Source organism: Brachypodium distachyon, chromosome 1 (assembly GCF_000005505.3).
Source record: "Brachypodium distachyon strain Bd21 chromosome 1, Brachypodium_distachyon_v3.0, whole genome shotgun sequence".
Lineage (NCBI taxonomy): Eukaryota > Viridiplantae > Streptophyta > Magnoliopsida > Poales > Poaceae > Brachypodium > Brachypodium distachyon.
In genome coordinates, this window is record NC_016131.3 from 46,995,088 (window position 1) to 47,020,178 (window position 25,091).

Genomic DNA, 25,091 nt, shown 5'->3' on the forward strand with positions numbered 1-25,091 from the left:
GACTCAGCTCCAGGCCGCCATCGAACGGCTGACCGCGCCGGTGGCGTCAAACGCTAATCCGGCTCAGCTGCAGGCGGAGTTGGAGTTGGAGCGCCAAAAACTGCTGAAGGAAGCTGTCGATGTGGCTCGCGCTTGGCAAGAACTTGATATTTCGCTCCGTGAGTATAACAAAGCACATGGTCTCAATTCTACCGCATTGACTAACCCTAGCCGAGTTGGGGAAGTACGTAACCATGGCAGGAACTTGAACGCTGAGATAGCTAGAGATGGCAGGGGGATGCCCGTAGTGTCGGCAAGTTTTGTCTCGGCATTGAAGCCGAAATACAACACCCCCGTCAAGAATCTCAGGGCCGCGGAGGCTGCGGCCGAAGAGTTGCCGAATCTCACGGGAGAGGCAATCCAGCTGCAGCAGTTGCACGTGAAGGAGTTGCTCCGCACAGCTAACGAGCAGAATGAGGCATAAATGAGATTGCACGGCAAGCCCGGTGCATCTCAAGTCATTCACTCGGCAGCGGGCGCTGATGGCCGGGCTGACAAGCAAGCGTCCTCGCCTGGTGGCAAACGGGACAAGAGTGTCAACTCAGGCCGAGATAAGCGCCTAGAGCATTATGACCTGGCTCTGGCCGAGAAGCAAATGGTCAGGAGAGTTGATGACAGCCAGAGTGGTCTGCGTCTTGGCAAGAATCGCCGAGATCAGCAAGAGCGTCACTCGTCTGGTCATGGACACCAACCTCGAGGTCCGGCACCCAATACTGCTGCAGGTCAGCAGGGTGTCGGGCGCAACCCTATGTATTGAGGTGAGGATTGCCGGCAAGACCGTTACGATGACGGGTACTCGGCCATGGGTGATGAAGGTTATCTCAGGCGAGAACGTGATAATCTCGGCCCGCTCGGAGCCCGAGTTGGGAACAGACAAGTGTCGCTGCTGGATGCCCGACATCGGCTCGACAGAATATATCTGTCAGAGCTTTTGGAAGAACAAGGCCCTCTGGGACCGCGTTGTTTCGCGCACCGGATCATGAGGGAGACACCAGCCCAGGGTTTCCAGCTGCCCAGGGGTACGAGAACATATGACGGCAGTACTAAGCCGGAAGATTGGCTGGAAGACTATGTCACTGCGGTGCATGTGGCAGGCGGCAACCGCAGATGGGCGGTACGTTATGTACCCCAAATGCTGGTAGGGCTGGCAAGGATATGGCTGAACAATTTGCCAGAAGGCAGCATCAATTGCTAGATAGACTTTGAAGAAGCTTTTGTCAGCAATTTCACCAGCACTTACAAGAGGCCAAATCGCCCTCAGCAGTTGTCCATGTGCAAGCAAAGAGACAACGAGACTGACCGGAATTACCTGACAAGATGGAACAACCTCCGCAATTCCTGTGAAGGGATAGTGGAGTCGCAAGCCGTAGCATGGTTTGCCCAAGGATGCCGCCATGGCAGCATGTTGTGGCAAAAGCTGCAAAGAGAGATGCCCGCCACTCTGTCTGAGTGATCAAGATCGCCGACATGTATGCGCTTGGTGATCCGACTCAGCCATCGCTGATGCCGGCAGAACCGCAAAGGGAACAGCCGATATACAATCCTGCCGGGGCATTCCGAAGGAACGATCATCAAGACCACCGCAACAAGAGAAGGGACGACAGGCCGGATTACCGGTATGGGCTAGCCCATGTCGCCGCGATTCAGAATCAACCTGATGCCGGCTCTAGCCAGCGTCAAAAGACTGGAAATGAGCAGTGGGTCAAGAAGGGAGAGCAAAAAAAGCCCTGGCAAAATAATCAGAAGTATACGTTCGAGGTGATGCTAGATCAGCCTTGTCGTTTTCACAACGACTAATCCCGGCAAACCGGCAAATCACACAACTTGGCAATGCAGCTGGATGCAGCGGGCCGAGAAGGGTGAGGCAAGTCGGCTGCCCCCTCCACCACCGCTCACAGGCGCTAACGCCCAGATCCAGGGACCCCCTCCGGCAAACAATGCTGTCAACCAGGTGGAAGACCAAGGTATCCCGGAATATGCCGGAAGAAATGAGTACAAGGAGCATCACCAGAGCTAGATGATATTCATCACGGAGCCGACTGACAAGCAGAGTCAGCGCAGGCGAGAGATAGAAGTTAATGCTGTGATGCCGGCAGTTCCGAAGTTTATGTACTGGTCGGAACAGGAGCTCAACTGAAACCGGCCAGATCATCCCAAGGTCATGCCAAATCCTGGTGGATATGCTCTGGTAGTTGACCCGACACTCATCGGGCCCGACATTAACGTCAAGTTTACTCGGGTTCTCATTGATAATGGGAGCAGCATAAACATCATGTACCGGGACACGATGCTCAAGCTCGGCATTACTAATAACATGCTTGAGCCTAGCCGGACTACCTTTCATTGTATTGTGTCGGGAGTGTCTTGTGCCCCAGTAGGCAAGATCCGAGTTGGCGTCTTATTCGGCACCAGGGAGAACTGTCGGACCGAAAACCTGGTATTCGAAGTGGTAGACCTTAGCAATCCATACCATGTGCTACTTGGCAGACCGACATTGTCCAAATTCATGGCGACTACCCACATAGGCTATCTGAAGATGAAGATGCCGGGGCGAAATGGTATCATAACCATTACTGGCAACTACAAGCGTTCGATGGAGTGTGCGGCGGCAGGGGCTGATTTGGCCGAGTCACTAGTCATCGCTGGCGAGAAGAAGAAGTTACAAGAAGCTGTTGCGTTTGCCCAAGCGGCACAGATTGGGCTGCCGGCTATGACCAATCCCATGGAAGTGTGGCTTTTCAGGAAGCCAAGGAGACGAAGAAGATACAGGTCGACAGTGAGTTCCCGAACCGCACCGTCATCATTGGTGCCGGCCTGGGTGCAAAATAGGAAGGCGAGCTCATCACCTTCCTCCGTGAGCATCGGGACATCTTCGCATGGTCAAACCAGGACCTGCCGGGTGTGCCAAGGAAGCTGGCTGAACACTCATTACATGTCAGACCAAACGCAAGACCGGTGAAGCAGCCCCTTCGACGCTTTGCCGACGACAGAAGGAAAATCATATCGGAAGAGATATTCCGGCTTCTAGATGCCAGCTTTATCATGGAAGTATTGCATCCCGACTGGCTGACAAACCCGGTCATGGTCGAGAAGAAAAAAGACAACCCAACTGCTGCCAAGATATGGCGCATGTGTATCGACTACACCAGCCTGAACAAGGCATGTCCCAAAGATCCTTTTCCATTACCTCGAATCGATCAAGTGATCGACTCCACTGCCGGGTGTGAATTGCTGTCTTTTGTAGACGCGTACTCTGGTTTTCACCAGATACCGCTGAACCCTAATGATCAAATAAAGACATCCTTTATCACCCCGTTCGGGGCCTATTGCTATCGCACTATGCCGTTTGGTTTGAGAAATGCAGGGGCTACTTATCAAAGATGCATGCAAAAATGCTTGCACGATCAACTCGGCAAAAATGTGCAGGTATATGTCGACGATGTCGTCATAAAAACCAAAGAAAACGCCACGCTGCTGGATGATATCCGAGAAACATTCGCAAATCTGAGGAGATTCCGAATGAAGCTAAACCCGACCAAATGCACATTCGATGTGCCGCCAGGGAAGCTTCTTGGGTTCCTGGTATCAAGCCGAGGTATAGAAACGAACCACGTGAAAATCACCGCCATAGAGAGAATGAAACTGCCGAAATGTCTCAAAGATGTGCAGAAATTCACTGGATGCCTAGCATCGCTAAGTCGCTTCGTCAGTCGGCTGGGTGAAAAGGCAATGCCCTTATACCAGCTGATGAAGAAAACCGACAAATTTGTGTGGACGCAACAGGCAGAAGTAGCCTTTCAAGAGCTGAAGAAGTTGATTGCTACGGCGCCGATATTAGCCTCGCCGATGGAGAAGGAGCCGATGTTGTTATACATAGCAGCAAAAAACCGAGTCGTTAGTGCCGTCATAGTGGTGGAAAGAGATGAAGACGACAAATCGGTGCAAAGGCCGGTATATTATTTGAGCGAGGTGTTATCATCGTCTAAGCAGAATTATCCCCAATACCAGAAGATGGCATACGGCGTTTATATGGCGGCAAAAAGCTGAAGCATTATTTTGATGCACATCAGATCCGGGTTATATGTGAGGCGCCCATCTCAGAAATTATGCGCAATAAAGACGCAAGCGGCCGGATAGCAAAATGGGCTATTGAGTTAGCACCCTACACGCTGCAGTACGACATGCGGGATGCCGTGAAATCTCAGGCTCTGGCGGATTTCCTGATAGATTGGGCCGAGATGGAATATGAGCCACCGCCGCCTGAAACTAGCTACTGGAAGATGAATTTTGACGGCTCCAAGATGAAAAGTGGGCTTGGTGCCGGCATAGTTCTAACCTCGCCAAAGCGCGACCAAGTTAAGTATGTGTTGCAAATTCATTTCGCAGCGTCCAACAATGTTGTCGAGTATGAGGCGCTTGTGCACAGACTGAAGATGATAAAAGAGATTGGAGTTCACCGGATTTAGTGCTTCGGCGATTCTGACTTGGTAGTCCAGCAAGCTTCCGGCAATTGGACGCATTGGATGCCAATATGGCGCTATACCGCTTTCATGTTCAGAAGATCAGTGGTCACTTCGAAGGGTGTGAATTCCATCATATACCGCGGGCGGAGAACGAGGCAGCCGACACGCTATCGAAGCTTGGCTCAACACGACAACCCATCCCGGCTGGTGTGGCATTGGAGCATTTACGCAAACCATCCATCAAGCCATCACCAGAATCGGAGTCAATCTTTATCCCGGCAAGCTCAGAAGCTGACGCCACCCCAATGGACATTGACAGTGGCAGCGGTTCCGGTAGCCCGGGGACTGAGCGCCCTAACTCGGCGGAAACAATGGTGGTTGAGCCAATGGAGATAGACCTACCAGACGAGCCGGTTTTTGCCACTCGTCCCGTGCCGGCTTGGTCACAACCGATAATGTCCTACCTCAAGGATTGGAGTTTCCCGGAAGAGGAAGTGTCGGCAAGGCAAATTCAGAGAAGGGGAAAGGCCTACACTATCATCAATGGCGAACTATACAAGAGAAGGGTTACTAACGTCTTGCAGCGATGTGTTGAGCCAGCAGAAGGCCAAGATATACTCCAGGATATTCATCAGGGAGAGTGCGGTCATCACGCATCTTCAAGAACGCTAGTAGGCAAGGCATTCTGGCACGGTTTCTACTGGCCGAGTGCGCTATAGGAAGCAGAAGACATGGTCAGGAAGTGCAACGGTTGCCAGAGATATGCCAGCAAGGTTCATATGTCGACATCTGAGCTCAAGACTATTCCAATCACTTGTCCGTTTGTTGTTTGGTGTTTGGATATGGTGGGACCTTTCAAGCGAGCGCGAGTAGGTATGACACATATCTTGGTCATGGTTGACAAGTTCACCAAGTGGATCGAAGTGAAGCCGGTACGGAAGTGTGTCGGCAAGACCACGGTGTCATTTCTAAAAGACATCATCTTGAGGTACGGTTACCCGCATAGCGTCATCACGGATAACGGCACAAACTTCGCGGAGGGACTTTTTGCGGGATTTTGCGCGGAAAAGAAAATCCGGCTAGACATCGCCTCCGTGGAGCATCCTCAGTCCAACGGACAAGTTGAGAGAGCAAGTGGCATGGTTCTAGCCGGCATAAAACCTCAGTTGATTGAGCCACTGTAACGCACTCCAGGATGTTGCTTAGATGAACTCCCAGCTGTGCTATGGAGTCTCGGGACAACTCCAAATCGCTCTACAGGCTACACGCCATTTTTCCTCATATACGGGGCGGAAGCTGTCTTACCAGGCGACATTGAACATGACTCTCCGCGAGTGACCATGTATACGGAGGCCGAGGTAAAAGAGGCCCGAGAAAATGATGTCGACCTGCTCGAAGAAGCACGGGAATTGGTTCTATATCGGTCGGCCATCTATCAACAACACCTAAGGCGTTATCACAGCCGGAGGGTAAACCCGCGAGTATTCCAGGAAGGAGACCTCGTGCTCCGACTTGTGCAGCGCACAGCCGGCATGCATAAACTGTCACCTCCATGGGAAGGACCTTTCATTGTGAGCAAAGCGCTACACAACGATTCCTACTATCTTATACATGCGCAGGATCTCAAAGCAAACGGGATGGACAGGTCAGGCGAGGAGACCAAGAGGCCATGGAATGTAGCTTTGCTTCGTCCGTTCTATACTTAAAAGATAAGTATTTGTATCGTTTTTCCCTTATGTTGAATGTTTTGAGACAATGAAATTATCCGCCAGGTTCTTAAAAGGGACTTGGGGACTTCCATGCTATTTAAGTCTTGTATTGCATTTATCTATTTGTATGTCAGCGTGGCTTAGTTATGTAATCTTATGTCGGTTTAGTAGTGTGTCAGTATTGAAAATATCCTCTATGACTTAGCTGTTGTCTGCAACCTGGCTTCATGGCAAGCTAGAGTATGGGTACGTAATAGCTGGACACATGAAAAACGATTGCGGAAACAAACAAAGAAGCAAGCCGAGATGCGCGTTGTTTTACGTAACTCGGCATTTCATTCCTGTCTGGTATTTCCAAGCAATTTTGTCAAGTTTAATTTTTTGAAAGGGTTGTTCTATGACTTCGCGATTCATACGTCGAACGCCAGAACGCAGACAAAAGAACCGAAGTCATAAAATTTCACCAACAGAAAAAATAGACTCGGTGACTCGGTTGGGAACTCGATATTTAAAAGACTTAAGCAAATTAAAGATATTGTGCTTCACAATCAAAAGTATCTCGAACTATTTACATCTACACCCGGCATCCCGTGGATCTGATAAGCTTTAAAGTGTTTTCTCCGACATATTTAAGACAAGACAGAAGGATTGTTGGTGCCGGCACTCGGAGCGTCTGTCGCGGTGGAAGCCGACTCGACCACAATCTCCTCGTCGACGTCCTCTTCATCTTCCTCGGTCATTTCTGCATCTGCCTCTGATACTGGACCCTCCACAAATTTATGCACATCGGCATATTGAATAAAGGAGTAGGTCCCCGCTCCTGCTGCTTCGCGATAAGCTCCGGGTCTGAGAGGAAGGGGGAGCCGACACGCATCGACTGCAGCACGTCGAGGTTGATGCCGTCGTACCAAGAAAGTACGAACGACAAAGCCTCATCGGCGTCGACATGAGCGGCCAACTCCCGCCACTCATTCAGCCGGTCCTCCACCTCCAGAAGGCGTTTTGCCAATTCCGAGATGCCGGTCAGAGCTTCTTCTCCCAGCCACAGAGCTCGGAAGGCCCGGATGCCGGCATTGAGCATGTTTACCCCGAAAGATTTCAGAGGCTTGACCCGGCTCGCAATGCTGACCAAGTAATCCTCCAAGTCATATTCCGAGGGTACTGCCCTGGCTGGATCCCTCCTTTTACGAGCCTTGATCATGGCAGCTTGAGCAATCTCGATAGATTGTGGAAAAAATTCTGACAAAGACAAAAAGAACGTCATGAGTCTCGGGATTCCATTGCTGTTCTCGGCCAAATGAACAAAGGGAAAAGATTTGGACAAGGGAAACTTACTAGTCGGCATCGCGTCGATTCTGATGAGATCACGCCTGCACAGGCTGAGCAGGCGGGCGTTCTCAGCCTTCTCCTCCTCGGCAGCAGTGGCACGAGTCTCGACCTCGGCGACAAGATCCTTGCATTTCTGCACTTCGCCTTCCAGGCGGATCTTCTCGTCAGCTTGGGTAGAGAGAGCGAAGGTAAGTTGACCTACCTCCGTCTTGTGCGCCTCCGCCTGCACTTCGAGCTGCGCCTTCAGCCGGGCCACTTCATCCCGGTGCTGCTCTTCTAGCCGAGTCTTCTCATCTGTTTAGCAGACGTGTGTTACAGAAGCTTGAGTTTAAAATGGATAAAACCCGGGATAAGGATAAGATTATACCTTGCACTTCAGCGACGCGCTTCAAGAGCTCCGACACTTGAGCATCGTCCCCGGCTGTGAACGAGAGCACATATCAGTTTTCGCAGTACATTAATACTCGGATGTAGTTTCTATGTCGGTGGAAATGTACTTACCCTGGCTCTGGCGCTCGGCTAACAGAGCCTTGTGCTCCGCCACCAGCTTCTTGTGTTTCGTCGGCAGGACCTTGAAGGTGGCAGTGCGCTTGTTCATGCAGGTCTGCAAGACAGTAATCAACAGTTAATTCTACTGCAGTGGGAGGTCAACAGTTATTAGCTTCAGGCCAACTGTTCTGAGCCTGGCCTAAGTCTCGGGGAATAAGTGTTTGAAGTTTTTAAACTTCGGGCCGACTATTCTAAACACGGCCTGAACCTCGGGGAATAAGTGTTTGAAGTTTTTAAGCTTCAGACCGACTATTTTAAACCCGGCTTGAATCTCGGGGAATAAGTGTTTGAACTTTTTAAGCTTCAGACCGGCTATTCTAAACCCGGCCTCAATCTCGGGGAATAAGGGTTTGAAATTTTTAAGCTTCAGGCCGACTATTCTAAACCCGGCCTGAATCTCGGGGAATGGTGTTTGAAGTTTTTAAATGTTGCAGAGTGTTTGAAGTTTTCTAAGATAAGCTTCAGGCCGACTAATTCTTACTCACCCTAAACCTTGGAGACGAGGAACATGGATATTAGAATTAGAAGTACAAATCTTCAAAGGAGTTTTTCATACGTCTGCGGCTCGGCTGGACTCAAACAAGGCGACCCTTGCCTGGAACATCCGGGCCGACACGGACTTCGGAGTCGACCCCACAGGTGCCGGCCCCACCAAAGGGCTCTGCCGCGCCGTCTGCATGGTGCCGGAGTTCACCTCATAGCTAACGGTGTTGTTCCAGTCCATTACGAACTGGCCCAGCGACCCCCAGTTATGCCCGCTTGTTGTCCTAAGGGGAACCCCCTGGTTGCCTCGGGCAGACTGTGAGTTGGAGGAACATCGAGGCGCTTGTCCCGCCGGGATAGCGGAGCTCCTAGTTCTCCTAGCTTGCGCAGCCGCTAGTTGGATAGCTTGCGGCTGCGGCGGAGGCGATGGCGGTGTTGATGTTGTCTGCGGTCCATGGGGTTCTTGGGGCTGTGAGGCCGGCTGCTGAGGAGTCTCCGGGACCAACGGCTCCGTTTGCGTCTCGGTTGCTGCCGATGAAGGAGCAGCCTCGGCTGCCGAAGTCCCGACTTGTGCGACGCTCGAAGCGTCGGTGCTCAGGCCGACATCCCGGACGGGGGATGTCGGATCTGTAGCAGTCTCGGTCTCTCCTGTGGCCTGAGTTGCAGGCTCGGCACGAGAAGATGGAGCAACCAGGATCTCAGACGCAATGCACGTCTGAGACTAAGTGGCCGTCAGAGCCTCCCTGCAGGAACGAGAGTTGGTTATTTTCATGATACTTAAGAAGAAAACCAACATCAAGGATTGAGATGCTATAAGCCTTACCCAACGGTCATGGGCTTCGGCTTTGGTCCACGACAGGCGGTTTTCTTCCGCTTCACAGTTCTTGGAAGATCCTTCTCGGGAATGCGTTTTTCACGGGACCGACGCCACAACATCGGCGGGATCGTCCGAGTCAGCTGTTCCCGGATTAATGCAGGTGTGAGCATTTTAATGATAACTATTCTAATAACTATGAGAGGATGTCGGAAGTCATTACCTTCATTGCGACGGGGGCCGGCATGAGTGATCGGCATGTGATCCTCCGAGTCCGGATCTTCATGGTCGATGGTCACGCGTTGGCTCCCAAAGCGCTTGTCCGGGCATTTCCCGTCTTCATTGCCCTAAAGGGTAAATCTCTGCACAAAGGAATTAAGTTGCGCCGAGATAAGTCTTTGTCAAATGAAAGCCGGCATAACCATATGTCAGATAAGAACAGAAGAAACATATAAACAAAAACTCACCGGGGGAGGACGGTGCTTCCGGCTGTACGCCGGCATACCCCATTCCTAGCGCTCGGGCAAACTCGTCTTCACGATCGCCTTAACTCGGCGTCGGACTTCAAGCTTGTCTAGCCGGACGGTCGACACCCGGTTCGGGTCGAACTGGCCGCCGTAGAAACACATCTTGTGTGTCCGGCGTTGGAGCGGGCACAACCGCCGGTACACAAAGGTTGCCAGCAGGTCGTCGGCCGTCATCCCGTCTGCCTTGAGTTCAAGGATGCCGTCATGGATCTCGTTGATCTCAGGAAGGGTGTCCTTCGGATCATACTTCCAGTTCTTCTTCTCCTCCGGAGGGCCAACTACGAATCTCGGCAGATTAATCTTGCTGTTGTCAGAGGAGTTCTTGACGTAGAAGAAGGTCTTGAGCCATTTCTTGCAGGACTCAAGACCTTGGATCCGAGGGAAGGCCGAACCTCCGCGGGGTATGACGGTGGCGGCGCCGCACTGGGTCATGGGCTTAGCGGCGCCGGGATTATCTTTGTCGGAAGAACTTGGGGCTGGAACATGAATTATTTGGCCCACAAGTCGATGGAAGGCCAGAGGCCGAGATAGGCTTCGCAGCAGGTGACAAACGCCGAGAGAGTAAGGATGGCGTTTGCCGGAAGGTGGTGCGCCAGAAGGCCAAAGAAATCTAAGAATTTCCTAGTAAAATCACTAGCCGGCAGAGCGAACCCTCGTTCAAAGTGAGCAAGGAAGACGACATGCTCACCAGATTCGGGTGTCGGCACGATCTCATCGCCGAGGATCCGGCACTCCACATCTTCCGGAATCCGCCGGGAGCGGCGGAGCCACTCGATGTCCGCCGGGGAGACGTCGGAGCCTTCCCAGCCAGCTCGCTCCGAGCCCATCTCCTCCTCGGTATGCTCTGCAGCGGGGTCGGCGGCGGCGGCGTCGCGGGATGAAGAGGCCATTGCTCGGAGAATAGATCTAGGGTTAGGTTTTACGGCGAAGAGGCAGTGGCGCAAGGCTAGGACGGGCAACAAAAGCAGCGACGGAGAACTGAGCTAGCGCGTGCGGGGATGCGGTGGTGAGTTCGGCCGCTGGGAGCTAGAAGGCCCAGTAGCAAAGAAGCTCAGAGCTCACGGTAATGGCGGAGCGCACGAAGAACGGAGGAGAGTAGAGAAGAGCGAGGGCGTCGGGGGAATGCGAAGGGTTTTCACCCTCGCCCCCTCCCCTTATTTATACCCGCAGCGCACTAATGGGGCGCGGATCTTCCGCACCCACGATCTTTGTGGCCAACGGAAAGGCCACGCACGATCATGGGGGCAATCAACCCCATTAACGCACGCGCTTGGTTACCGCGTGGCGTGGCTCAGTAAATCCCGTCAAACCCGGGAGGATAAGGATCCGCGTGGGAACCGATATTCTCCTCTTAATGGCCTGTCGGTTTTACTGTCCGATGGGACGACATGCACTACTTTGGGTTTTATCTTCCCGTTATTTAAGCGAAGTGCAGAGTACAAGTGACAGGTGGCACTAATGACGACGGAAACGAGTTTTCTACTGTCGCCACGAAGGAGAAAGGAATCTCGGCTTAGGGCTGAATAAGCGCGCCGACTCAATATGTAGGAATAACTTGATCTCGGCTAAGAGAACTCAGGGTTGTCTCGGCATCCTTTTCGGCTAAGCCCTGGTGAGCTTCGGTGGTTTGTGTGTGGGAAACTGTCGTGGCCCGACATTCTTCCCTGCCGGACCGCAACAGCTTCGGTGACTAGTGTCGGGGGGATGACCCCGGGTAGGGTGAGGACGACACACATTAGCCGAGATGACGAAGGCAAAGCCGGCACAGGCATGTACGCCGGCATCCTTAAGCTGAACTAAGACGAAGCCGACATACCAAGTGTATGCCGGCAAATCTATCTTGTCTTATGTGATTGCAGGATAAGGACGAGTACTCTGATCTCGGCCAGCGCCGAGATGTCTCAACGGTCTTATCCTCGTCGCATGGCGCAAAGTAAAGCGGCGCTATCTTTATCACGGGAAAAGCAGTCGCTGCTTACGTTGTGGTGCCAGGTGACTGCGCAAAGAAGCACCGAAATAGAATCAATGACGGAGGCTGGCAGAAGGCTGCAGTACTTGTTGCCAGACGCCAGGAAAACTAAAATTGTCTTGTCCCCTGCAGTGCCACCTAGAGGGAACCAAGACGCGTGCCCGGCGGGGCCCGTAGAAAATAACATTAGCCTTTGGTCCACATGTCAGTATGACATGGGCGCTCCATAAATAGGAGCACTACTCATCCCTGGAGAGGGATCCCCCACACTTAGACATTTAGGGTTTTCTCCTTCTTCTTCTTCTTCCTCAAGGAAACTGCTCAAGGAGCACCATTGTAGATCTTGGTATCTCGGTTTATACAACAAAACAGGAATAGAAGTCTTACCTCGACAAAAGGGTTCCGAACCTGGGTAAATCTGTGTGTGCTCGTGTGTTTGTGCATGTTTCTCATCACGTCATCCCTCCTCCGGTTACTCATTCGTCCATCGGCCCCAACATAAGCCATCATATGGCATCTGCCGTGACACCACCACGACATTATGATTGTCAACAATTTAGAAATAATATTTCTCAATGAAAGTCAATTTAAAGATAAAACTAGAGAGTTTCTCCTCCGTGAGAGTAATAATTCTTCGTCAACATTTTTAAATATACAGTACCATTAATAGGTTTTTTTTTTCTGAGAACTATGGACGTGTTGGGTTCAGGGCAGCAGTTTGACAAACTTTACAAACGTGGTACTCCATCCATTTAATAAATATTGGCACGGTTTTAAACTAGCTCTAGTTGATAGTCATACCAATTTTTATGGAACGGATGGAGTAGCTCAGTTAGGCTATCCTTTGTTTAACCGCCACAACTGTGGTATTGACTCATTTTCTTAGCAGTGTGTCTCATCTTTCATACAGACTTTTGTTAAACTCTGTCTAACTTATGGCGCAATTTCCCTCCCACGATATTTTGTGGATTGTCGTACTTTAGCAGAAAAGGTGTGGCAAATCATGGCTATGAACCAAGTTTGGTTCTCAAATAGGTATCTGTCTTACATATGTACTGTTGCATGTTTAAACAAATATTAATTGTTTCCGAATATACCAAAGAGCTACAGTTGTAGAGTAAATCAACAAAAAATATCATTCCTTCAAAACTCAGTCAAAAATGATCTTAGTGAAAAACTTGAAACAAATCTACCATTTTTCTCAACGTCAATTTTTATGAACTTGACTAGATTGACACCACATAGCTTTGTGTTTAAAGGACTTCACAATTTCAAGAGTAATCGACCAGAGGCCGAGCTTTAAAAAAAAAAAGAGTAATCTACGTTTTAGGGGTCAGCGTCATGCTCCGTGCCATTTACCTGTTTGAGCACAACGCCATGGATCGTGGCAATGATCTTCGACTCAAATCTCCCGTGAACTACAAGAAGATCCAGCATTCCAAACTTACTCAACAAGACAGCGATACAAGAAAAATGAGCTTCAATAAACAAATGAACATGGATGCAATATATAAAAACAAAACCTGGGATGACTTCAGTATGTTCTTAAGAGATTACAATCAAAGATTGAAAAAAAACAAAAGGAAGCTATAGACCTAAGATCCTGAACGCAAACCGAACTGTACATCAATGTGTTTCTCCTCTTCACGCTACGCAGGTAGGTTTCCTGTACAGGCTCCGTGCCCCAACCCAAGAAAGCTCAGCGCACGTATATGAATATACATGATACAGTATCAGAGGCTCATTCGCCTGCTATGCACACTTGAAACCGTCATGCGTTTGGATGCTTCACAAGTGAAACCCATTTCCACCAGAGGTAGGCGACGGACGAAGATATCACCGCCATCGCTATACACAGGGCTGCGATGCCTACAACCACTCCTCTTCGCTTGTTGTCTGGCCGCGCTGAACGTGGTGGCGTGGGTGGGGGGATGTTGTTTGGATTTTTGGGGCGGAAAACTGTGGAGATTGAACATTTCATCCTTGTCAGCCAATGATTTTCCCATAAGCAGATAATTATATGTGTGCAATATATTTAGTGTAACTACCTCTTATTGCTGACACCAGAGGCCCATAGGCACCTTCATATGGAATACAGCATGTACCTCGTCCATTCCAATACAGATGTATCTTAAGTACAGGGTTATCCACTGTTACTTCATAAGTTATGTTCATGGGTCTTCTGAAACCACCTGCTTCCTTAGTGATGTCAAAATCTGTCTTGATGTTTTGATCCTGCAGTTAATCAGACCATTTCAGTTTGGCTCATATGAACTGGATGTGTTAAAGATATTGAATTTTCAGAGAGAGAGATCGAACCTGAATATCAATGTTAAATAAACGCCTTCCTGGACCATGATTTAATTGACTGTCAATAACAATCTCCGCAAAGAAGAGTTGAACTGTATATTTTCCATTAGACAAACCAACCACATAGTACGACAAAGCACTTCTTGACGTCCTTGCTGTTTGATAGAGCTCAGGCATGTCTACTCCAAGAAAACCTTGATTTGTATTTACAATGCCAGGAGATTCACTAACAACAGGATCAGAACCCACATGACTAACTACCCATTGCTTGTCAGTATCAACATGGATGCCTGCTGCTCCAAGGTTACTGGTGTCATCGGAGAACGTAATTGGCAATGAATCTTGATAGGTCTTTTGCTTGCCACCACAGTTTACAGCGAAGGAAGTTATAGGATCTGCATTTATGATAAGATGAAGGACGAAAAATTATTTGTGCAGATTGTGGCTACAAATGTTAGGTTCTGAAAAGAAGTGGCAGGATCTAAGTGCAACTTTAGAAGAACTTGCAAGTTTTTAATCTCAGTAACTCTACAGAACATAATATGTACACAAGTATCGCGACTGGCATTATTAAAACAACTAATTGAGTACCGGAAGTCTAATAGCAAACGGAATCGTTTTCACATATCAAACAGTAAAGATTTCTGAAAACTTACTAGTGTAAGATGTTCTGTTGCATTCTTTCATGCCGAGACAGTTCAGGAGAGTAAGGTTCTCACTGCATATTAGTGGTTAATAATTAATACAACAGGGTGAGAAATACGAAGCAGAAGAATGCTATTATAAAATCCCAAAGATTAAACTCTACTGCAAATTACAAGGACAATCTCATGCTGTTTACAGTAATACCAAAGCCACCATCAACACTAAAACTTCTTTTTCAACATTCCAATTGTTGAAAATTACCTACACCTTCCAATCAATCTATCCCAAGCTGTTCTCTAATCGGCAAAGATAGGCCAAAATTGTGAAACAAAAACTAATGTATATGTAGGCCCATTGAGTTGCAAAGAAGGAAAACTTGCAAGGACTTGGGTCTCCTCTTTATGTCCCTTCCGCTCTCCAACATATTTGGTTATCTCTCTAAAATGCATCAAGAGAACTCGAGAAGAGCAGCCACAGCCTTACCGTAGCGAAATGGTTCCCTGCTATTAAGTATTCTTGCTGTTGGAAAAAAGTGAATGCTGGGATAAGGTGTGGAAAAGGAAAATGTTTTCCGATCAATGGTGTTTGATAAGCTCTCTTCTATTCACATATGTGTTACGTCCACAGTCGCAGTCTTTAAAAATAGGTAACCAGGGAACATGCACAGTGAAGACTGTTGGCAAATAATAACAATGAGTTGTTGCTTGTGTGATCAACAATATCAGAGCACAACCACTAACCAATCACTCAAAATGCTGATTACCTGTTAATTGTTCTGCTTGCATCAATTGAGGTTCCGATATAATTTCTACAGATAAGAACATGTTTGCAAAAGAATAAGAAAAGCAATTTAGTTATTAGCATTAATGCTTAATATAACAAGTAAAGGTAAAAGTTAGAGTTAAGTCCATATAACCCCCTGAACTTTGAGTATGGGACTACTTTACCCCCTGAACTTCAAAACCGGGTACTTAACCCCCTGAACTTTGCAAAACCAGACAAATCACCCCCTGAGACCAATCTAAGCGGTTTTTGTAGGAGGTTTTGCTGACGTGGCGACTGAAAAATGCTATGTTGTCAGTTTTAGGAAAGGAATAATTGGTTTAGACAAGAAAACCCCTCAACTTCCCCTCCTCTTCCTCATTATTCATTCCCCTCTCCTTTTCTCCCGTCCCATTCTAAAAACTAGGGTTCATCCTCAATGTTGAAATTAGACAGAAACTTGAGCGCAGTGCGGGTGTCGATTGTGTCTGGTTTCTTAGATATTTAGATATGTGCTCAGTTCATGCTATTTTATTTTTTGGGTAAGTGTATGATATTTCTTACTTTGTGGTAAGCATGCTCGCTTTGGTTTTGAGATGCAACTGAAATGATCATGTTTTGCTATATAAAAAAATATGCTCCAACCGATTACCGCTCTAAAACTGACAGTGTTGCATTTTGCTGGGGTGATTAATCTGGTTTTGCAAAATTCAGAAAATTAAGCACCCAATTTTAAAGAGGGAAAATTGAGGGGCTTCCTGCCTAAACCAACTGATACCCGCACTAAAACTGACAGCATAGCATTTAACAGTCGCCACGTCAGCAAAACCGCCTACAAAAACTGCTTAGGTTGGTCTCAGGGGGTGATTTGTCTGGTTTTGCATAGTTCAGGTGGTAAAGTACCCGGTTTTGAAGTTCAGGGGGTAAAGTGGTCCCATTCTCAAAGTTCGAGGGGTTATATGGACTTAACTCGTAAAAATTACATACATTGGCCACTTCCGATCAGCAGGAATATTAGGAAGGCTTCCATTAAGTAAAGGATTATATGAAATGTCCCTGAAGATTTTATATCAAAAATCAGAAGAGTTAGGCAGGTTTAAGATCAGGCTGCACTGCTGCAAAAGAATATTACACTGATCTTGAAGAGTTAGAATCACAGAATATGACACCACAGAGCGAAAAGAAAGTACATAATAGAACTGTAATGCCCTGGTTCAGATTCTGAACATACTTCAGCTAAAAAAAATGTACAATTTATGTACTATAATATCATGCCAACTTGCTACCACAAATCCAGTTCCTACCAATCTGAACAAATGTCTTGATAATATCCTTGTTGATTCAATCACAGCCATTTCTAGTTTCTAGAGTAGAGATCACTTCAGATCCAATAGTTCAAAGTTCCGTGTAAATCGACAAAAATGACCCTCTTCTGAAAGTTTTGACAAGAATGATCCTAGTGTAAAACTTTAACCAAATCTGAACCATTTGCTCAACACCAACAACTATGGCGTTGAATGTGACTAGGTTAACGGCATATAGCCTGGCGTTGAAAAAACTGAGCAATTTCGTGGCGTTGGGGTGTTGGAGCTCAACGCCACAGACCATGGCGTTGACCCCCCAAAACGTCAATTTTACACCCCAGAAAAGTCGATTCCAGTTTTTTTTGGGGGGGGGGGGGGGGGGGGGGCATGCCATGGACCTTGGCTTTTCACAAAAAAAAAACGCCATGGACCTTGGCGTTGACCCCCGCAAAAACCATCGGTTGCTCATGAAACTACCACGTTTTTTCTTTAACGTCAAGCCATATGGCGTTAACCCAGTCACGTTCAATGCCGTAGAGGATGGCGTTGAGCAAAGGGGTCAGATTTGGTTAAAGTTTTGCACAAGGGTTATTTTTGGCTGAACTTCTAGAAGAGGGTTATTTTTGTCGATTTACACCGAAATTACTATGTTTAATATATGCTAATGCCTCAGCTATTTTTGGCTATGTTTAATTTACATGTTTATCATAGTGTAATATCATGTGGTTTAGGAGTTATGTCTCTTCTTTTCTACTATATTAGCCCTTGAGCTTCGATGCAATACAATAACCCATTTGTGCAATCTCTCTCACAGATTGACATGGTTCTCCCTCCGGCCAGAATTGCTTGTAGCAGATTTAGTACAACTTTGAACTAAATCTGCGACAAGAAATTCCGGCCGGAGGGAGTATATCCATTTTAACTATAGCCTGCAGGCTACAGCCTACATGCAATAATAAATTGCAGAATATAACATGAGGACAGTCAATATGAGTGATATGTGATGCGCCAATGTTAATTCTGCAGCCCAGAAATAGTTGCTATTCATATTAATTCAATGAATGTCCGATGCTGCACAAAATGGATGTACATGGTAAATGATACAGAAGAAGTTTATGTCAAAGTTTAAAAAGCATGCTATCTTAAATGGCATTAGAGAAAGTATGTTGTCTTAAAAGCATTAATATAGTATGTATTTCAAGAGGCCTTTGTACAAATAAGAGATGTACTCTAAAGCTCCACTGAACAGGTTTTGGTAAGTGACAGCCCGTGGGGCATCTTTGATATGACCACAAAAGTATCCGCAAACATATAAAGAATGAACATACTTACAAAGCAAGTGATGACTGAACAATTTCAGAAGGCAGCTGTCCACTAAAGTTGTTTTCACCCACATATCTAGAAGGATAAAACATCATTAGATAAGTGGAAGAAAAAAACAAAAAAGTTCATTTAAGCATTGCCAATAGAAAAATATGGAGGGGGTACAAGAAAGATTAAGATTACAGATGATGTGCCCCCACCCCATCATTCATTTTTACGCTCTTTGTAAATAACACAAGAAAAATTGATACGTGAGATTGAGAATTTAAAGCTTCGGTTCATCCTATCATAGTGTAAACAAACCATAATACATGCAAATTTATTTAAATCAGCATGTGCCAGTATTGACTAATTACGTAATAATCACTAATAAACATAACACTTAACAGTGATGATAGCATTGTACACTTTAAGTACTATTCTTATGAGTTAACCTTACAGGCTTACAAGACAAAAATATCAAAATATTATGCTAGACCTGACCAAAAAATCCAAGCCGCAAGACATCTAGTATGGAGGAGATTGATAAAGTGCAACACAAGACATGTTCTGCACCTATCTTGGGTAGATACAGAGCTATGAAGGCAATATGACAGTTTAAAGGTGAACAAGTATAGCTGTAGGGTTTTGGTTGTTTTGCCTCAGCTTTCTTCTTCTTTTGCTATTACCTTTTAGGATTGCTAGCTTAGGCCTTTTAGTTATTTTGGTTCCAGTTTTCGCTTGTAAGCTTTTGCCGTCTCAGCGTTCTTCTTCTAATGCAAAATGACATGGGTTTTGGCGTGTGTTCGAGAAAAAAAGTATGTGCTCTGGAAGTTGGAAGAACTGGTGATTAATTACATTATTCCCCAACGCAGTTTGTTCCACATGCACCAGGTTTTCTAAATTTTACTTCCAAATGGTACTAAGTTTATTAGGTATACATTTCACCCCTAATTCAATTTACTTTCAAAGGTGCCAAGAACCCAAGACACAAGTATTGTAAGTCTGTAACCAGAACTCACAGGTAGCGTGAACTCCTATAGGGAAGCAATTGTTGAATTGAGCCTGATAAGTTGTTTGATCTCAAATCTCTGCAAATATGCAAACACATTTACAAATTAATAATGACTATGAAATAGCAGAAGAATATTAAAAAGATCAATAATACAGATTGTACTTCTGAACAAATTGAGATCAATTTCATGGTATAGCTTCCGCTATCAAATACACAGCAAAGCAAAGAACAAGATAAAACAGATGTGACTGTGTAGTGAATTGAACATTCTATTATTCCCAGGTCATCCATTGGCCAAGAAAAGAAGTTCAAATCATTCCACAACTTAAACTGAAACACTTAACAACATCCAAATTGAATTTGCTGGGTAAGCTAACCACTGTTAGAAGCTACAAAAGAAGTACGCGTAAGAACTATTCATAGTGTTTACTTTTTTAAACTAATAGGCTGTCTATGCTTGACAATAGATGCTGTTGATAGATAGTACTCCCTCCGATCCATAAAAAGTGTCGCCCGTTTTGTACTAAGTTAGTACAAATTTTGTACTAAGTGGGCGACACTTTTTTATGGAACGGAGGGAGTGGTAGACTAGTAGTAGTATCATATAAAGTCAGGCTACAAAAATATAATAATATTAAGAACAATAACATCCTATCTGTGCTAAAGATCATTGCAAATTACAAAGTTATGTTACAATGAAGCATGTGTAAACACATTATCTTCAAGCAAAAGTTCTAGAAAACCCACAAGTACGTTAGCTTGGGTAATTTTGGGGGAGTACTAGGCAACTGGTCAATGATTCCGCATTTTCTCAGTGATCTGCTTAACAAAAAAAAAACTTTAGTAAATATTCATATTAATCATGAAACCTAAGTACAGTTCAGTACGACAGTTGCAGACATACAATGTTGAAAGATTTGCCCAATCTGCTATGAAATTAAAAGTAGAATTTCCACCATCAAGATCACCAAGCATCCTGTAAGGAAACCCTGTTAAATGTAACACTGCAAACTTTTTATTAATATGAAAAATTAAATTTGTGTGGCTTCTATCCTTATAAGAAAATCGCATGGCACTACAATTTTCTGTGACATTAGATGGTATTCTCGATACTGGTGTCCAAGGAGGAGGGCTTCTTCTCCTGAAGCATTATTTATCTTTGTACACATCATATATTTTGTAGAATATGTATTGATAGCCTGATTAAGCTCATGTGATTGATATTCAGCTACTTATAAAGAAAATACATGCTTGGTTTACACTTTGGTCCATTGGTCATGCAGGCGGTACAGAAAAAGAGGGACGTCCAGGAACGGCTGCTGAGCTTGACCAGTCCAATTCGCCAGGTCTTCTCGATCATCTTTTGGTAAGTGATGACCTTGAAACTTCCTATCAGAATATGAAGGTAGTTGGCCCAGCTCACTGGTTACATAAGCTTTCCTTGCCTGAGTTATTTAAGAACAAGGCACTGTGGTTCCTTTTTTTAAAGAATCATTACTGCAACCTGCAAAGGTTGCTTTCGTTGGAAGCTAGAAGATGGTAGCAGAATTTTGTTTTGTAACATAGGTTCATGCTTCCTTGGATAGTAGTTTCATTTCTTGTAGCAGTTGCGAGCTGTTGTATTTCTTCTATGTTGTCAATGCATCATGCAGCTTGTTCGTTTCACGATACTGCAATTGGTTTAGGTACAAACAAAAATCTCTTTCTCACGGTTATCAGATTGACTCGTGTGTATGCACAGTTGAACATTGGTTTGGATATACCATGGTTGAAGATAGTTACAGCTGTGTTGATTGTATGATCTTCTATTTCATGTTCAACAATGACCTTCTCACATTGATAAGTTTTAGATGTAATGATCATGATGTGATTGAGTCAGCTAGTGTTTTCACAACAATCCCTCCCTAAAGTGGATGTGGATTTGGAGCAAACTTGTTAGCCAAAAACATTCTTATAGCTCTAGAGTTCAGAGGTGGGGTGAAGCTCTCCGAAACACCACCATGGTGGCAAGAACTCAAAATTACAAAACCAAGGATTAAATGCATTTTTACTCCTGTATATTCAATATTCATCACTTAAGACTATGGCAATGATAAACAAATTGACAGAAGTGCAATACTCTTTGATGCTTAAGAAAACAGATCATTAGAGTGACTTACAGTTTTTCCAGATTGATCAAATTAGAGAAATTTTTGGGAATAGGTCCTCGAAGTTTCATCCCATATATTCTCCTAGCAAGACAAGCGCATTAGATCTCCAAGATTGCAAAGGAAGAAGCTGTCCTAGTAAAAACAAAGCAAACATTTATCCGTACAGGTCTGTGAGATTGGTAAAGTTCGCAATAAATTCTGGAAGTAGTCCTTCAATGTAATTATCGAACATCCACCTGCATAAGCAATTGCATGATCATGTGACCTTTCTTTTCCAACAAGATGTTATGTAAGTCTATTACTCTCCTGAATGACTTAGTCAAAATTCAATACTCCCTCCTATCCATATTAATTGTCTCAAATTTGCGCAAATATGGATGTATCTATGCCTAAAAAGCATCTAGATACATGTAATATTTCGACAATTAATATGGATCGGAATTCGGAGGGAGTAGTTATTTACTTATATGAGAAAGTAAAGGGAAAAGTGGCATACTTACAGGGACTGAAGACTCCCTAAGCGTGAAGATTCATTAGGAAAAGGCCCACTAAGTTTGTTGTTGTTGAAGTGCCTAGCTAAGTAAAAACATTCAATCAGCTATTTGAATATTAAATGTCTTTGACAACATATAAATTTGAAACTGAGGCAATTCTAGTACGGACGGAGGACTGGAATTTGACTAATTCTTTGCATAAGATGGAATAAACATGCACGTTCTGCGGGATGAACTTTCAATGCACACATTCCTTGATGACCATTACAGGAATACTTAGCCAGTGAGGTTCTAAACCAAATTTATAATCTCAATTGTAAATGGAAGTAAAAGGCGTTGTAATCACCATGTTTCCAGTTTGGAGAGATTGGAAACTTCTGGAGGTATTGAACCACTTAAGTTGTTATTGCTCAAATCCCTACAACAGGAAATGATAAGTGACTATCAACCATATTAAGAATCCTTGTACTCAAGTACTCAACAAGTGTAACATATTTAGTACAATTGACAATGAGGGGGGTGGAACAGGAAAAAAAGTTATTAAAAAAAGAACATAATTATTCAGTAGACACATGGAGGCTTGGTGTATACCTAATCTTTTTAGAAATCACTATATCTTATACAGTGCCAGTAAATCTTGTGAAGCACGTAAGTAAACTAAAACAAATACTCCTTTCAGTTCTCTAAAACCTGTTTCCGATATCAGCCAAACACAACTTTACCACTATTTTCTAGAGTAATATAAACCCCAGCAATAATTTATGAAACATTTTTCAAGACAATAAACATAAGATTTTCAAGTGTCTAATCCAAATTTTTTAAAAGATCTTGGTAGTCCAAAAGTTTTGGAAGTTTGCACCGCTACGTCCAAAAAGACAAGTTTTTCAAAATTGGAGCAAGTGGTATAAATGTATAATACTCAATGCAACCAAATGTCGATATTCATATTCCAACGACAGGTTAAGTCTCAAGTTTCCTAGAGTAAGCAGTTTCAGCCATCAATGCCAGAACTCACAGAGAGACCAGCTCCGTCAAGTTGAAGAGCGCCGGCGGGATCACACTGATGTTCCAGAAGCCAGTCACATTCCTGCAATATCGACAGCCGTTCGTCAACCCAACCCACACGCGCAGAGACAATGGAAAACAACAAAAGCAGAGGCCTCGCACGAGCGAGGGAGGTGGATAGTGCACGCACAGGTGCGTGATGCGGCACTCGCCGTTCGCGGCGTCGCAGCCGCAGTCGATGGACGCGTTCGTCGCGAAGGACTGGAGCCAGACCCGCTTCTGGCACGGGTCCTCCTCCGGCGCACCAGCCGCCGCCGCGAGACCCCACTGTTGGAACACCGCGCGCAGCGCAGCCGCTGCGGGGAACAGGGAGGAGATCCGTGAGACCGCGTAAACCTTTCGAATTTGGTGCCGAACAGACTAGTACTACTTCAGAGGGGACGAGAAACCGATACCGTCGGCGGCGTTGGTAGAGCGCTGCTGCTGAAACGGCGGGAAAGGACCTTCAGGCTGGGCGGCGGCGAGGCCGAGGCCGGTGAGCACCAGGAGGAGGAGGAGGAGGGGAGGGGAGGGAGCCATGGGCGTGGGGCGGTTGGGGTTGACTTGCGGAGAAGGAGGAGGGGTGGGGGAGCATTGGGGAAGGCTTGGGGTTTTGGAGTTTGACCTGGCGCCGCTGGCGCTGGTCTGGGCAGCGGAGTGACGAGGTCGTGGATGACCAGGCCTCGGGGAAGGGGAGTAGAGGACTCCGGCCGCCGGCGGGAGATGCGGCGGATCGGCGGCGCTGGTCTTTTAAGTTGTTTTTTGCAGAGGCTGCAAAATGAGTTCTCGGAAACGAAAAGCGCCTCTGTCGGTAGACTGTTTTTTTACTCGTTGGCTAGCTATTCAAAATTTCTGTCCAAAATCAACTCGCAAGCGCTGGTTTTAAAATTCAGAGCTTTAATTTACATAAATTCAGAACTTTCAGCACGATGAACTAAAAGACCCGACTAGATAGAGTATGATCGTTCCTTTCGAGCCACTATCACATATTCTTCCCACCTAAAACTATGTGGCCGCCATCTGCTGCCTACGTTTTTTTCTACATCATCCGCCACATTTAGTTATACCGATACTCGCATTTGCAAGCTCACATATTCTTCCCACCTAAAACTTTAAGAAAAACGTCTCCTATCACCGAACTTATCCATAAGTATGATCGCCTGGATGTTTCGATTCACCGTTGTGTACATATCTCCCTCTCCTAATCTACCTCCCCTCCCGCGCATTTTTTGTGTCTCATCTTTGTGCCTCCTTTCCCAACTTCCCTCTACTTTTTATCCTCCTATTTGCACTCCATCTCCAACTCAATCTCTCCATCAAATCTGGCTCCCCCCCTCCCGTGGGGCCCCCCACCATCCACCTTATGTGAACTTAGGCTCACCCAACCGATCAATCGATTCTCCTTTGGCTTAGATGAAATCAGGGTCGCCCGGCTGATCAATCAGTTGGATCGTCGGGAGCTTTGATCGTTGTTGCGCACCCCTCTCTCTCATGTGCTTTACACCCATCTCCTCCTCCTCCTCCTCTGGTACTAGATCTGCCTCTTTTTTTTTCTACACCTTCCTTCTCCTTTGTCTTAGATGATCAACTTAACATAGAGCTTGAAAAGGAGATGGGGATTCTCCCTGTTTGCCGAGCTTTAGAAATTGTTGGGACCACTAGGAATGGGTTCAACGTCACCAAACCCATCTCCGGCAGAGCTCCAGTGAGCCAACTTTGTAGGCGTCGAGCCCAAATCGGTGAGGGTCGTTGCCTTCACCGACAATGGTGGCAGGTTTGTGTATTTGGGATTTCTGATGTGGTTCCATATGTTGTTTCGACATGCTACGAGCTTGCATACGTGTTGTTGCATGTATAGACATGGGTAACATGTTGCGATGATTTTGGAAGTCCACTGCAAATATTTGATACACCCTCCGTCCGGAAATAAGTGACTTGGAATCCGTCACATATTTCCGGACGGAGGGAGTATATAATTCCGCAAAGGTGTTTTCAGGTTGTCCTATTTTCTCCACAATTAACTATTGGGGCTTTGTTGCCTGCATACAAAAAAAGTTGATGTTTAGATGCGTTCGAGATGGTTGCGACGTTTCTTTGCACGTTCTTAATTTTGACAAGCCATGGAAAAACTTTGTAACAATGATGTGTAAATGTGATATTTCCTCCGTCCAACAAAGGATGTC

General features: G+C 46.0%; 1 protein-coding gene and 1 non-coding gene across 3 annotated transcripts; both read right to left on the reverse strand.

The window, feature by feature from the left end:
- Positions 1-13,345: 13,345 nt before the first annotated feature.
- On the reverse strand, positions 13,346-23,710 carry LOC100841490 (probable LRR receptor-like serine/threonine-protein kinase At1g56140). Of its 2 annotated transcripts, XM_010229685.3 has the most exons (17): positions 23,325-23,709; positions 23,060-23,225; positions 22,880-22,951; positions 22,211-22,282; positions 21,871-21,942; positions 21,535-21,606; positions 21,380-21,451; positions 20,125-20,196; positions 19,968-20,039; positions 19,228-19,296; positions 18,236-18,301; positions 16,587-16,655; positions 15,601-15,645; positions 14,849-14,910; positions 14,202-14,587; positions 13,931-14,117; positions 13,346-13,841 (listed from the first exon to the last, which is right to left on the reverse strand). In XM_010229685.3, the coding sequence occupies exons 1-17, from the start codon at positions 23,446-23,448 to the stop codon at positions 13,654-13,656; spliced, it is 1,866 nt and encodes a 621-aa protein (XP_010227987.1). In that variant the 5' UTR covers positions 23,449-23,709; the 3' UTR covers positions 13,346-13,653. The 2 variants fall into 2 exon arrangements, with proteins under 2 accessions (XP_010227987.1, XP_024313160.1); XM_024457392.1 differs by lacking the exons at positions 15,601-15,645; positions 16,587-16,655 and having other exon boundaries at positions 23,325-23,710.
- On the reverse strand, positions 17,101-17,443 carry MIR7734 (microRNA MIR7734). The gene has a single exon (NR_127019.2). It is a non-coding gene; the product is annotated as a microRNA MIR7734 (primary transcript).
- Positions 23,711-25,091: the final 1,381 nt, after the last annotated feature.